Consider the following 14,333-nt stretch of genomic DNA (forward strand, 5'->3'; position numbering starts at 1 on the left):
GTCTCCAGTAAAACCAAAATAATTCAGAACAAAGCAGGAAAACCCTGAAAGATCTGGGTCTAATCCTGTATGGGCTTTTGGGGAGTGCCCCCTTGGTAGTCCTGGGACTGGGACTACCGAGGGGGTAGTTTGAACAGCCCTCTCAGGTTTTCGGGGCTCAATCAGGCCAGAAAACCCAGAGGGCTGTAACCTGCTCCTCAAAAACCCTTAAAAATAAAATTACTCACCCAGCCACCCTTAACGTGCTACTGGAGTCCTCCTGGCGCATAGAAATGATGTGCCAGGAGAAGGGGGTTGAGAAAGAGAATCGCCAGGAGGACTCCAGCAGCACATTAATGGCAGCTGGGTGAGTAATTTTTTTAAGCCCTTTTCTGGGGGTTTTCTTTGGTGTCTAAACCCCCAGAGGAAAGTGCAGGTTTTGGGGGGAGGCGTCCAGACTTTAACCTGTGCCCAGTTGTGTTTCTTAAACCCGATTGGGCATGGGTTAAAGGCCTATGTGGAAGCAGCCTCAGATAGTATTTGCTGGAAGATATCTGATAAGACTATGTAGTAATAATTAAAATGTGTGGTCTGTCACGCTTACTTCAAACGACCCGCAGGAACACAAACCAAAGGCAGCTGCTATCAAACGGGATCTTTATTGAAGAACACACGACTTGGGAAAGTCGAGAATGACATAATGTTTACATACAATCATCTTTATTACCTTCGCTACAACGTCACACCACACGTAAAAATCATCACCCAAACCCCACCCCATGTATCATTATCATCACTACAACACAAACTACTCATTAAAATTGTTTTGATTCTCTCTCCAGAATTTCCCATGCTTTGCTGCCAGGTGTCCGTAGGAGCTGTAGAGGAGCGCGAATTGTTATGGCTCCGATTCAAGAGCTTGCAGACTCAGCTCTTTGAATCGGTCCCATGACAGTGGTCCCACTCCTCCTCTGAGATTTATCTATAGTTAAAGTATTTACCTGATTTCAGATTTCTCCAAATGTTACAACATGGTTTTTAGCTCCCACCCCCCAAAAAAATATAACAGTATAATATAAAGTATTATACTTTTACTTATACTCAATATAAAGTATTTGAGAAGGTGGGGGTTTTTTTGGTGGATAAAATACTGTTAGAATTGTGTATTGGGTAAAAATGCCTTTAGTTAGAATGATGCATTTAAATTGTTCAACCCTTTACAAAAATCATTACTGATTAGTATGGAAACAAGTAGGAAAATCTGGAAAAGTCATGGAGTGATCCATCCATCCCTAGTGAGTCATATGCAAATAAATGCAGATTTGCTCAATTAATTGTGAAAGCCATTAAATTTTATTTGATTAACTGAGTAAAATTTATTTCCCTGTGTTGGGGGCAGGGGAGGGAGATGTAGAGCTGTTCCAGGTAAGTGGTTTTCTTTTTTATCCCGAAGAAGGCTCTGCCTGACTTACCAGGTGGAGAGGTTGTGGGGTTGGGCACCCTCCTGGCTGCCATCTTCCCTGAAGCCCCCTCGACAGCGGGAAAAGTTCCCGCCAGATGGGCGGCTGGTCAATGGGAAGCGGGCACTGTTTGCCCCCTAAGGCCTGGCAGCCTTAAAAGGCTGTGAGGTGGCCGCGCCAGGCAGCACGTCTTTCCTGTGACCCAGCCCTCCCTCCCTGTAATATTTGGTTAAGTTTAAAGGTTTCAGTTTATTTTGTTCCTTTGTCACAACTTTATGGCATGCTGCATGGGCCCTGTATCTGGCTTGCGTATCCCCCCCCCCCCATTGGAGGGGCAGGATGGTCCGGTGTCTTCCAGGGGTGCAATGGAAATGGGATCCCCGTATTATGCCAGTCAGTAACAGCAGCACTCCCTGAAAGGGTTATTGGTATCAGACAGCAGCGGGCTGCCCAATCCCCGGATCCAGGACCCATGCAGGGCTGCCAACCCTGTGTTTCTTCTGTAAGCAATAAACAAGTTGTGGCCAATTGTTATCCCAACACTGTGTGTGTCTCTTCATTGGGTTTGTTAGTGGAAGGCTTTAGTCGTGCATGGCGGGGTATAAAAATAAAATTATTATTATTATTATTATTATTATTGTTGTTATTATTATTATTATTATTATTATTATTATTATTATTATTATTATGTTGGATTCCTGGAGGGAAACAAGGCAGTCATGGCTTCTCCTGCCCATTTCCTCTTGAACCTATTGTCTACATCTATCTCCAGCCACCTGCAATTGATCTTGCCACCCAGCAAGCCCAAGATGAGAGAGACAGCATAGTTAGTATTGCACTGTAAATTACAAGTTTATCCCAATCTTACTTTTCTCTTGGATGGCTTGTAAATGACTGTCAGAATCTTCAATACTCATACAACCTGGCCAACCAGAACACTTAGAGACAGTAAGACCAATCCAGATTGTAACCTGGAATGTAGCTGGCTGGAAAGAGATTGTTGATTGTGAACTGGTGAGATTCTTATCTGATTTTGAGATAATAGCACTACAAGAGACTTGGCTGGTAGAAGGGGTTGACCCAATACAATTACCTGGATTTCAATGTTGGCACACACCTGCTCAGAAAAGAGGGAACAAAGGGCGTGCCTCAGGGGGCCTATGTATATGTATTAAGGAGGAATTACAGTGGCAAGGGGAGAGATTGTGCAAGGGGGATGATATCCACAATATATTGGCCATTAAGTTTAGTTATAAAGAAATGGAGCTTATATTGATAAATGTCTATATCCCACCACTCACATCCTCCTATTACAGTCCTGATGCCTGGGTACAGCTAGAGATAATAGTGGAAGAACTAACAGTAGCGTATACCCAAGCAATAATTATTTTACTTGGAGATTTTAATGCTAAATTAGGCCCATCTATACATGATCTAGCCCAATATGGTGGCCTTCCACATGATTTTATTAAAAATCACCCAAAATGGTACTCAAGAGACAAAAAGATCAATAGGTCTGGTATAAGTCTGGCATCACTGATCTTGAAGTGCAATTTACAAATCCTAGGAGGTAAGAACAATAACAATAATTATAATTATGTATACCCCTATACATTTCATTCTAGCCATACAAGCAGTGCCTTAGATTTTATATGTGTCTCAACAGGTAAGGCCAATCTTTTTTCACAGATCAAAGTACTTTTGAGGGAAGAAAGTGACCATCAACCAGTGTGTGTGAAATTCTTGGGCCCCTCAGATTTAAGACCAAATAATAGGAATGATAACTGGATTATGGCCAACACTGAGGTGATACAAAACAAAAGACTTGCCTGGACCAAAGTAGACATGACAGCAATAGCCAATAGCCTCAAAACAGAGGATATTACAAACTGGAACTCAATAATTCAGTCACACTCAGCAGATTGGCAGACAGTCTCTAATGCATTTACAAATATCTGTGGTAGTCTAAAGGAACATCTTGTCACAAAATCCACTCCTAAAGGTCCTTACTTGAGCAGAGCGCCCTGGTTTGACAAAGAATGCCAACTTCAGAGAACAAAGCTGAGATTGGCAATGAGACGTGCTCAGGGACAACATCTTGTAAATCCTCAATTAGAAATGTTAACCCTGAGACGAGAATATAAGAAACTTATAAAAACAAAAAAGAAAAATCATACAGTCTCGATCTGGTCAGGGCTTGAGTGCTCAGCTAAGAGTCACAACTCAGCTATCTTTTGGCACACAGTAGCTGGAATTTTGAAGGAAAGGAAATTTACATTTGACATACCTATTCCTGCAGAGGACTGGGAAAATTACTACTCCCACCTGTTTGCCTCCACAGAACCTACAGAGACACAGTCACGAGGTAAAGATCTATCAATAAAAGCCCTGCCCCTTTGGCCACCAGTAACAGAAGATGAGATCAGATGTATTATAAATAATTTGAAGACCAATAAAGCCCCAGGGGAAGATTATTTACCCGCTGAGCTATTTAAAACACATCTGGATTGGTGGGCCCCCCTGTTAGCAGGCTTATTTACACACATAAATAACATCTGCCAGATTCCAGTTGGATGGAAGATGGCTATAGTTGTCCCGGTTTACAAAAAAGGGAACAAAAAAGACCCTGGTTCCTACAGGCCAATTAGCCTAATTGATATTGTGGCCAAGATATATGCCAGATATCTCCTGAACAGAGCTGAATGCTGGGAAAAAGAAAAACATATCCTCGTTGAAGAACAGGCTGGCTTCAGGCAGAATAGATCAACTATTGACAATTGCTTTGTTTTAAATCATACAATTGCAAAATATGTCAGCAGAGGGAAACAACTGTATGCTGCTTTTATAGATCTTAGTGCAGCATTTGATACTGTAAATAGAGAGACGTTATGGAAAAAATTAACTGATCTCAATATGGAACCCAGACTGCTGGCACTAATCAAAGCACTTTACACAAACACCTTCCTGAAAGTGCGATTCGGGACGCAAGGAGCCATGACAAACAGTGTAGAAACATACAAAGGGGTTAGACAAGGGTGTATATTAGCACCACTGTTATTTAGCTTATACGTAAATGATCTCCCCGAACACCTGAAGGACCCAGAGGTACATATGCCTAAGTTGTGTAAAACACACTTTAACATCCTACTATATGCCGATGATATGATTTTATTATCATACTCGCAAGTCGGGCTACGTAGGCTGCTGAGAAGATTTAACACGTATTGTCATAACAATGCTCTAAGTATTAATAAATCAAAGTCAAAAATAATGGTATTTGGCAAACGACATAACAGACATAGATGGTTCCTGGATGGTGAATCAATAGAGCAAGTTTGCACTTTCACGTACCTGGGAATTGTTTTTTCTGAGACCGGCTCTTGGCTACCACATCATCAAAGAAGCTCAGTCAGGGCAAGAGTACGTGTAAACCAACTGCTTAAATTAACAACTCACAGCCAACCAGGATCTTTAGACCCACTTCTTAAAGTGTATAAAGCGAAGGTTACCCCCATGCTTTTATATGGAGCTGAAGTTTGGGGTCTAAACCAGGTACCATTATTAGAGCAATCACAATCACAGCACCTGCGAAGTTTTCTAGGAGTAGACAGGACGACTCCAGCTGCTGCAGTAAGAGCGGAACTGGGAGTATACACAGTTGATGGCTTATCTAAAATCAGGACCTACAACTACTGGATAAAATTGATTGCCATGGCAAATGATAGACTGCCAAAACTGTGCCTGTTAGAGCAGATAGAAAATCAACATCAGTCCTCTTGGCTAGTTCATCTGACAAAATACATTAGTAGTTGTGGACTTCCGATTCGGTATCCAAATCTCTTAGAAGAACTAGACCCAAAAATAGTGGCTCAACGAGTACTGGATATAGAAGGCCAAAAAGACATTGCTACCCTGAGTAAAGCTGGCTCATTGAAATGGTTAAGCCGTTTTAAACATACTTTCCAAACAGCCAGGTATCTAAAGACAGAAATGCCTAAACACCTCAGGAGGGTATTTACCAGAGCCCGTTTTGAGCAGCTGGATACGATGGTCAAACACGGAAGGTTTAATCAAGTTCCATACAACGAACGATTTTGTATTTGTGGAGCATCAGAGGTGGAGGATATCGCACATGTTTTGTTCAGCTGTGAATTGTATAAAAAAGAGAGACACCAATGCCTCGGGCCATACATTATTCACAAAACACACTGGGACCCACATATTAAAATTTCATTTTTGTTGGCCGGCCAGAATCCTAAAATAACACACAAAACAGCCCTTTTCCTATTCAAAGCCACACAACTGAGAATTGCATATCTGGAATCAATTGGGGTAAACTGTGCAGGTGATGCAGATATTTGACCTGAACGGGGTCTTGTTAACAGCTTGTTTATTTTAACTTCTTTTTTTTACCGCGAGTTGTATGTTGTATGTTGTATGTATGTCTATGTGTTAAATGTTTTGATATGGCCGATGGGCTAATCAATAAAACGTGATTTGATTTAGTATTGCATTGTAAATTACAAGTTTATCCCAATCTTACTTTTCTCTTGGATGGCTTGTAAATGCTCCAAATGACCATGAAGAAAACCAATATATGACAGAAGCCTGAAATGATTGAGCTACCATGCAACAATTGTCCTATGGGTTTAAAATGGCTGTGTGAGTGTTCATTTAGCAAATTAAAATTGTGAGCTCTTCACGATTATTGCTGTGTGTCATACGTTTAAAACCTATTATGGGTCAGTTATTATTGAAGGGCCAGATCATACAGAAGAAAAACCAATCTGCCAGACAGCTTGCTCATGTTAAAATTATCTTCTAACTTTTGGATTTTCTCCAAGCGAACAGTCTGTTCCATTGTTTTAAGAAAAAACTCAGGAATGGCTAGCACTGCTGTATCAGAGCATTTACCTTGCTTGGCAGAGTAATTTTAGCATTATGAGGGTAGTACTTTATATGAGCATTCTAGAGGAAGGCAAAGGCCACCCCCTTCTGAACAAACCTTGCTAAGAAAACTCCATAATAGGAATGCTTTAGATTCACCATAGGTTGAAGGTATACAGAAACAGTAACAAGAATAATAACAAGAACAACAACAACAACAACTATTCACTTTGTCTCCCTTCTCTTGCAGCCAGCGGTATTGCATGTGTAACCCAGATGTGGTCCAGCAGTTTCATAACCCAGACACCATTTTCATCTTGGCTTTTGCCATCATCCTTCTTAACACAGATATGTATAGCCCAAACATCAAACCTGACAGGAAGATGATGCTGGAGGACTTTATTCGAAACTTGCGGGGTGAGGTTCTTGCTTGAATGAGTCATATGCTTTGATATTAAAAGTTTGGAGTAAGATGGAATCAGAACTTGAGGAAATTACTTTTGTGTACTATTCCTCCCAGAATCCCCCAAACTGCATGAATGGTAGCTCAGTTAGCTAAGGAATTCTAGGAATCGTAATCCAAAAAGTAAATTTCCAAATTCTGTGTAATGTTCTAGACCAGTGGTTCTCAACCTGTGGGTCCCCAGATGTTTTGACCTACAACTCCCAGAAATCCCAGCTTCTGGAATTACAAGCCGTTATAGACAGTGGTGTATATATATTATATTAGGAGGGAGGAAATCCTATTTATGTACTTGTAATATGGGCATTTCAAAATGCACTTTACCTAATCATGAAATTCCCACATTTTAGTCATGCTTTTTTGCCAAAGGTCATGTGGCCCTCTTGATGTTATTGGAGTATAGTTCCCAGTATTCCTCACAATTGACTACGCTGGCAAACACAGCTGGGACTTGTTGACTAACAGCATTTGGAGGGTTGCATTATTCCTGTGAAATACCTCTTTGACTTGAGCCTATATTGAGATAGAAATAATGAGCATGTGTACTCATGAATGGCTTTGACAGTATCTTAATATTTTCTATGTTTATAGTAAATAATCATCTCTAAGCAGTCCCCTGTACATCATGTATGAATCTTTTCTAGTCTGTTCTGTATTTTTATATTTCATAGGTGTGGATGATGGAGCTGATATTCCCCGAGACTTGGTGGTGGGGATTTATGAGAGGATCCAGCAAAGAGAACTTAAATCCAATGAGGATCATGTAACCTATGTCACCAAAGTGGAAAAATCAATTGTTGGCATGAAAACGGTGAGCTCTTATGTATCACTATAAGGCAGCGTTTCCCAACCAGGGTCCCCAGAACACCATTGTTCCACAAGAGCTCTCTTGGGGTACTGAGAAAAATGGGCATTCGAAAAATGTCTTTGAACCTGTAGATATAATAATCTTTATGCAGGGCAGGGGGTTTCCGCTGGTAAAAAAAAGAGTGAGAAAGGCCAATATAGCGTGATAATGCTGATTAATGTGAAGATGAAAAAGCTTATTCTTGCATCATGTGTTTTCTGCAATTGTTTTTTTTTTCTTTTGGAAGATAGAAATTGCCTTCTACGAGGTCAAAGAAAAAACAACTGTCAAAGATACATGATGCAAAGGCATCACTGTACATCCTTTTACCCCTTTTTCCTGTTGTGAAGAGTAGATCTGCAAGTTTCATGCAGTGCTTTCCTTTTACCTGAGAAATGGCCTCTGTAGTTGGGATTGCTAGGGACTGAAATAGGTGCCTTCTGCATGCAGAATATATGCTCTGCCACAGAACTATCTTTATCCATTGCACTCTCCTGTCCCCTTTCCCCCTTTCCGTTTCTTTTGCTCTTCATTTATGACCATAGATTCTTGCCTCATCTTTTCTTTTTTCTTCTGTTTCCCTCGGACCCATATTTCTGTCTTTAATCTCAATTGATAATTAGTATTTTATTTCTACTTGAAAATGCTCAGTCAATGCTCTTGATTTCCTTGGCAACAGTGGGGTTTGACTGTCTTATAACTTGGAGATTTTGCCTCAGATCCTATTAAGCACACTGCTGGAGCATAAAACTCAGTTAGGGTACTTATGCTAGAGGGTGAAGCCTGTGCTTTTCCTTAGGTTTGATTGCATCCTGGATGGATCCCTGGCACATTCCCACATCCAATTAATGGCTTGGCCAGGGATGTGCCTAGATATCTTTCAGTGGTTGCCCTGCACCTGGAGGTGATAAGTAGTATTACACAAGAAAGTAATGGATACCTTCTTGTACATTGTTTTTGAAATCCCATTAATTGGCATGATCTCTGATTATGGCAACATAAGTGATCAAGAGAATTCTGGCTATAATCTGTGGGAAGACAGGGAAATTTCTCAAACTCAAACCCATGAAGATTGCAAAGCAAATTACTATCTTAGTCGTTACTCACTAAAATTAACACTTAAGATTTGACTCCATTTGCACATACTTGTTCACTTGTGTCATAAACTCCAATTCCCTTTCTTCTTCTGCTGTTTCCCTCCCATCAAAATTCGATATGACCTCCTTGGAGCAGAGACCTATTTGTTTGCTTATTGTACCTGTGCGTGTTTCTAGACTTTCCATTCCCATTTGGTAGGGTGGGGAGCAGAAGAGGAAAAGCCCTGAAGTGAAGGGATCCTGCCCATATTCATTGTGAGAAAGCAAATCACGACACTAAGCACCATAGCCACTTTTGCTTTGGTGAAACAGAACACCAGCTCATGGTGACAGCTTGCAGATTGTGTGGGTAAAGCAGCCACAAAGTAATGCTTTCCCATGGAGTGACAAAAGTGCAGTGGGTCAGGGGGGCCTTTCACACTCAGCCTCTGTTTTCCAGGTCCTGTCAGTGCCACATCGTCGGTTGGTCTGCTGCAGTCGTCTTTATGAAGTGACAGATGTGAACAAAGTGCAGAAGCAGGCTGCTCACCAGAGGGAGGTTTTCCTCTTTAATGACTTGTTGGTGGTAAGTGGATATTGGCCGAAAGGATCATTGTATTGAAAAAGGGTTGAAGTCAGCATACTGGAAAAGCACATGAGTTATTTTCATTTCCATTGTACGATATTGTCTTTCACACAGATGAATTGAAAGTTACCTGTACGCTGAAAGCTAGCACCTCAGCATGAAGGATGTACCCAGACATCTTCTTTCTGTGTTATGCTTCTGTTCCATAAGCTAGAACATTTTAGACTCAGAGGAGTATTCAGCATCTTCCCTATACATCCCAAACTGACATATTCCAGGAGAAGTGTACCACATATTCCTACTTTCACTTCTCCTTTCTTTGAAATACATTGGGCCATCTGGTATCATTTTCTATCATCACTTAAGGACATCTGTGCACCCTCCCCCCCCTCAAAAGAATCATTAAAGAAGAATAACACGGGGAAAAATACAGATACAGTACCAATAGGGATACAACTACATGAATTAAAAATGGCAGAACACAGGAACAAATGTATTACAATTTATCAAATGTCCTCTGAAAGAGCAGAATATTTATTTGCCATTTACACCTCATTAATGAGGAAATTAAGCGAGACTCTTTCAGACTGGAGTTTCAGAGTTTAGGTCCAGAGTAGACTATTTGATGCTGTTGGAAGGGCTATCGCTCTTCGTGGGCTGTGTGCTTCACCTACAGCTGCACTGCTGTTGAAATACAGCAACAACCACTGAAACTCCATGAGTTAGGAAGCTCTCAGAACATCTTTTCTTTCACCCCATAGACTAGAACTCTGTGAGACTGAGGCAAATCAATTTACAGGATTTTGACACATCACAGCGCTTTTGGCAGTGGAAATTGCAATGACATTCAGCTGTGGGAGATGCAGGAAGTGGATCTGAGGGCTACATGCAACCTACATATGTTGTTTACTGTTGGCTGAGGCACTATGACTGAAAAGGTCCTTTCACTTGTAGTTCATCAGACAGTCTCCAAAGATGGTCCATTGGGTGGATAGATTCTTATGAGAGGAACAGTGGTGGATTTCCAATGAAATTACCCATTTTGCACCATAATGCATGATAAGTCCATTGTGGTGTAGTGGGGTTTGAATGTAGGACTAGGATTCTGGGAGGCCGGAATTAAAATATCTGTTCAGTCATGGAAACTCCTTGCATGACCCTGGGCAATTTATAACTCTTTTAGCCTTAGAACAGGGATTCTTAAATTGTGCTCCATGGAGCTCTTAGGGCTCTGTAGGTGATAATGGTGGGGCTCCGGTGCCATGCTGCTTCCTGTCTCCTCTTCCTGAGAAATATAGGGAAATTAAAGTTTTGAGCTGCTAGTAACAGCAGCAGCATCCTCCCAGGGCACAGACCCTTTCTGCCCCGCTTGCCTCGCTGTGCAGACTCTTTTACTCACTGCCCAGACCATTCCCTCCCCACGCCCCCAGCCTTCTTTGCTTCCAAAATCCTATTTCCCTCCCACCACTCAGGGGGTGCTTTGATTGTGTTTTTCCTACATGGCAGAAGGGGGTTGGATTGGACGTTCCCTGAAGTTCTTCATTTTAAATATTATATTTATTTTTAATTTTTGCAATGTGTGAATTAGTTTACACAAACACTCTCCATCTGCCACTGGCCCGGCCCATACCTGATATATATACATTATATATAATATAATATAATATAATATAATATAATATAATATAATATCTATAAACATTTATTGGGGTTCCAAGAGAAACTTTTGCTTCAAAAAGGGCTGTGCAGCTGAAAAGGTTTGAGAATTCCTGCCTTAGAGGATGGCCACGGGAAACCTCATCTGAACAAAAGTGATCATGAAAACAAAAACAACAGATTTTTTTTTTTTTGGTTTTTTTTACAGTCCGAGAGAGAAGGTTGGTACTTGGAGTATTTGTTGCCTCTGGCTGTTCAGGATTTTAAAGTTTTGAACCACGACTTCACTTTAGCTCAGAAACCATTGAGATCATTAGAAGTAAACTTTGGAGTAATATGCTCCATGTGACATATTCCATTTAGTAGTCTGCTTAGTACCTTTTCAACAGCAGTTTGAAGCGTTTGCAGTATTTGAACACTATTCAAAGGGATCACTACAAAGCGCTCTTACAGTAGTCTCATCTTCATGTTACCAAGGCAGAAGTAACAGTGGCCAGAAGTGGGAAATGTGTGATTCTGCATTTTTCCTTTGCTAATGCAGCATTAAGGGTTTTAACAAAAACTGACATGATGATTTTTGTTGCTTTCAGTATGGCCTCAGTTTGGTAGGATAATCTTTATTGTTGTGTGCCTTCAAGTCATTTTTGACTTATGGTTCATCTAAAGCAAGTCTGTCACAGAGTTTTCTGGAACTGAGAATGTGTGACTTGCCCAGAGTCTTCCAATGGGTTTTCATGGCTGATTGGGGATTTGTAGTGGTTTTCAGCATTGTAGTCCAACAGCAAACCACTTCCCCATCCAGATAATGTAATATTATATTGTTTATAATATTCTTTGATTGCCTAGGGAAGAGAACACCTGGCTCACCGAATTAAACTGGGCAAAGGCACTCTTGGCCCATGCAATCATCTGACTATTAATAACTTTATAATAATAACTTTATTTTTGTATCCCACCTCCATCTCCCTGAAGGGAAACAATTACAATAAAACAAAATAAAATACATACAAGACACACGACAACATCCAATAAAATGCTTATACAATAACAAAGTAAAATGGACTAGATGGCCCATGCGGTCTCTTTCAATTCTATTCTATGATTCTATGAAATAGGTACACTTTTGGAGTTCTGGTTATCCAACAATCAACTGAATTTATCCATTGAGCTGAAAACGTAAAGCCACTTGGATAAGAGAACTTACATGTGTGCATGAAACCAATAGGTTTCTGGACAATGTCTTCCATATTCTGAGCTGCCACCATTCAGTCTGTAAGGATTTTGACAGCAGGATACAAATTGCATAGAAATTCAGAATAAAGTAGGGAGAATCCCTCTTCAGCACTAGGGCACCATATGCCAGTTTCTCAAATGTGTGTGTCAGCCATCAAAAAGGCAGAAAAATCCACTGAAACAGACAGCCAGGTTTTGTTCATCTTTGGGTCATAAGCTAAACTGTAAGAAACAACTAAATGGAAATATAGTTAGAGAATCTGGCACACACAGTGACAGCAAAAGCCACCAAAGAATAACAATGCATCGCCATCTGGATCCTTCTCTGTTTTATTGGGGCTTAGTGAAACCAGCGTCTGTAATACTGACAGGGTTTATTTGACAAGGCTCCCGAGAGACTAGATAAAACATCCTCTACAGCATCGTTCTCACTACATTCTCTACACTCCATTAATGTTTCTAGTTATGCGATTTTAAAACTGTACTGTTTTGTTGAGCCAAAATGAAGATGTAAGTCTATTCACAAAACTAGCAATAGTGTGATTTTTAAAAAATAATAATAATTGAATACAGTGGGCATAATTCAGTCTGGGACAATAATGTATGATTAGGGGGCTTTAACCCTTTGCCCCCTAAATTTATTCTCCACCCAGAGTGTCCCTCTTCATACCCAATTGTAGCATTGGAAGAAATCGTTCCACTAGCACATTCAGGGTTAGTATTGAATTGATCCAATAAACTGGGATAATGCAGCAGAGAGAAAAGGATTATGTCCTTTTCTCACATATTAGGATACAGATCTTGATTTGGCACCTTAAACACCCTCTTTCCTACAGTTTTTAAGAACATATAGTTTGCATACATTTGCATTATTTATGTCTACCTTAGCCTAAAGTGCTAAATCACCTTATTTTCTCATTTAGAAGTACAGGTGCAGACTCATCTGCAAGTAAACAAAAGAGGAATTGTGCTTTTTAAAGTCTATACAGTATTAAAATCTGTGGCTTCTATTTATAACTCTGTGTGTGTTTAATCAAATTATATACTGATTTAGTTCTTAAGAAATATCTGGGTCTTGAAGTATACAGACTTAATATAATGCAACAGATTAGATTAGAATAGTAATGATGTGCCATGTGTCTTCAAGTTGACTGAGACTTTTGGCAAATTTATCATAGGGCTTTCATGGAAAGGTTTTTTCATAGTAGGTTTACCATTGCATTCCTCTAAAGCTGAGATTGTGTGATGTCCCCAAAGTCACCAGTGGGTTTTCATGGCTGACAAGGAACTGGAACCCTGCACTCCTGATCCAACCACTGCATAGCCCTGGCCCAGAGAACTACAGTATTTCTTCAAATCTAAAATACCATAATAATTTCAGTACTACCAACAGTAAAAAGCTTTCTCTCTCTCTCTCTCTCTCCCTCTCTCTCTCTCTCTATATACACACACACACACACACACACACACACACACGACTCTAAGATACACTCGATTTTTCGAGATGTTTATATGGGGAAAAACATGCATTTTAGACTCGATTAAATACCTAGCCCTATAAACAATACAACTATGGCTAGGAGCTTTCCAAGCTCTGCTACATTGCATCACAGGAAACGTAAACATTTTATTACACTTCCATTGAAAAAGTACTTCTCTTTGTCTCTCCCAGTACGGCCACCATGCAGTTTAAGCTGTAATATTAAGGAAAAGGTGTGTGTGTGGGGGGGGGGGGGGCTTCCAGTCCATTTACTTCACAATCTGCATCAGTTCAATTGCATTCAATAGCCTCGGGAAGTTTGATAGGAGATGAATTTCAGAGCTGGGAGTTCTGCCTGTTAGATAGTGTTCCTCCTAATTACTGGTATAATGCTTTGAATTTGGAGGCTGTTTTATGGTTGCACAATCTTTCCCATTTTGCAGCTGGCAAATAGTGATTTGGCCAAAGTTCAATTAAAGTATTTCATGTTGTGGAGAAAATGGTTGGATAGTGGTGGCAGGGTTTGTGGCATAGACATGATGTCCATTGTCTGTAGATCCAATTTTACTTCCATTTTTGAAGGCTGTCAGTGTTTATTTTTCTGCCTGTCACTCTCTTTGTTCAAAGATTTTATAAGCATGCAGACATTGTGACAGGAATGTGTTA

General features: G+C 40.4%; 1 protein-coding gene across 7 annotated transcripts in view; it reads left to right on the plus strand.

The window, feature by feature from the left end:
- The window catches only part of iqsec3 (IQ motif and Sec7 domain ArfGEF 3), a 194,890-nt gene that overhangs the window by 164,796 nt on the left and 15,761 nt on the right, over window positions 1-14,333 (plus strand). For all 7 annotated transcript variants that reach the window (XM_008110439.3, XM_008110438.2, XM_008110436.3 and 4 more), the window contains exons 7-9: window positions 6,577-6,743; window positions 7,461-7,600; window positions 9,173-9,298. In XM_008110439.3, coding sequence (XP_008108646.2) covers window positions 6,577-6,743; window positions 7,461-7,600; window positions 9,173-9,298 — 433 coding nt within the window. The remainder of the gene's footprint in view (window positions 1-6,576; window positions 6,744-7,460; window positions 7,601-9,172; window positions 9,299-14,333) is intronic.

Source organism: Anolis carolinensis, chromosome 5, assembly GCF_035594765.1.
Source record: "Anolis carolinensis isolate JA03-04 chromosome 5, rAnoCar3.1.pri, whole genome shotgun sequence".
Classification (NCBI taxonomy): Eukaryota; Metazoa; Chordata; class Lepidosauria; order Squamata; family Dactyloidae; genus Anolis; species Anolis carolinensis.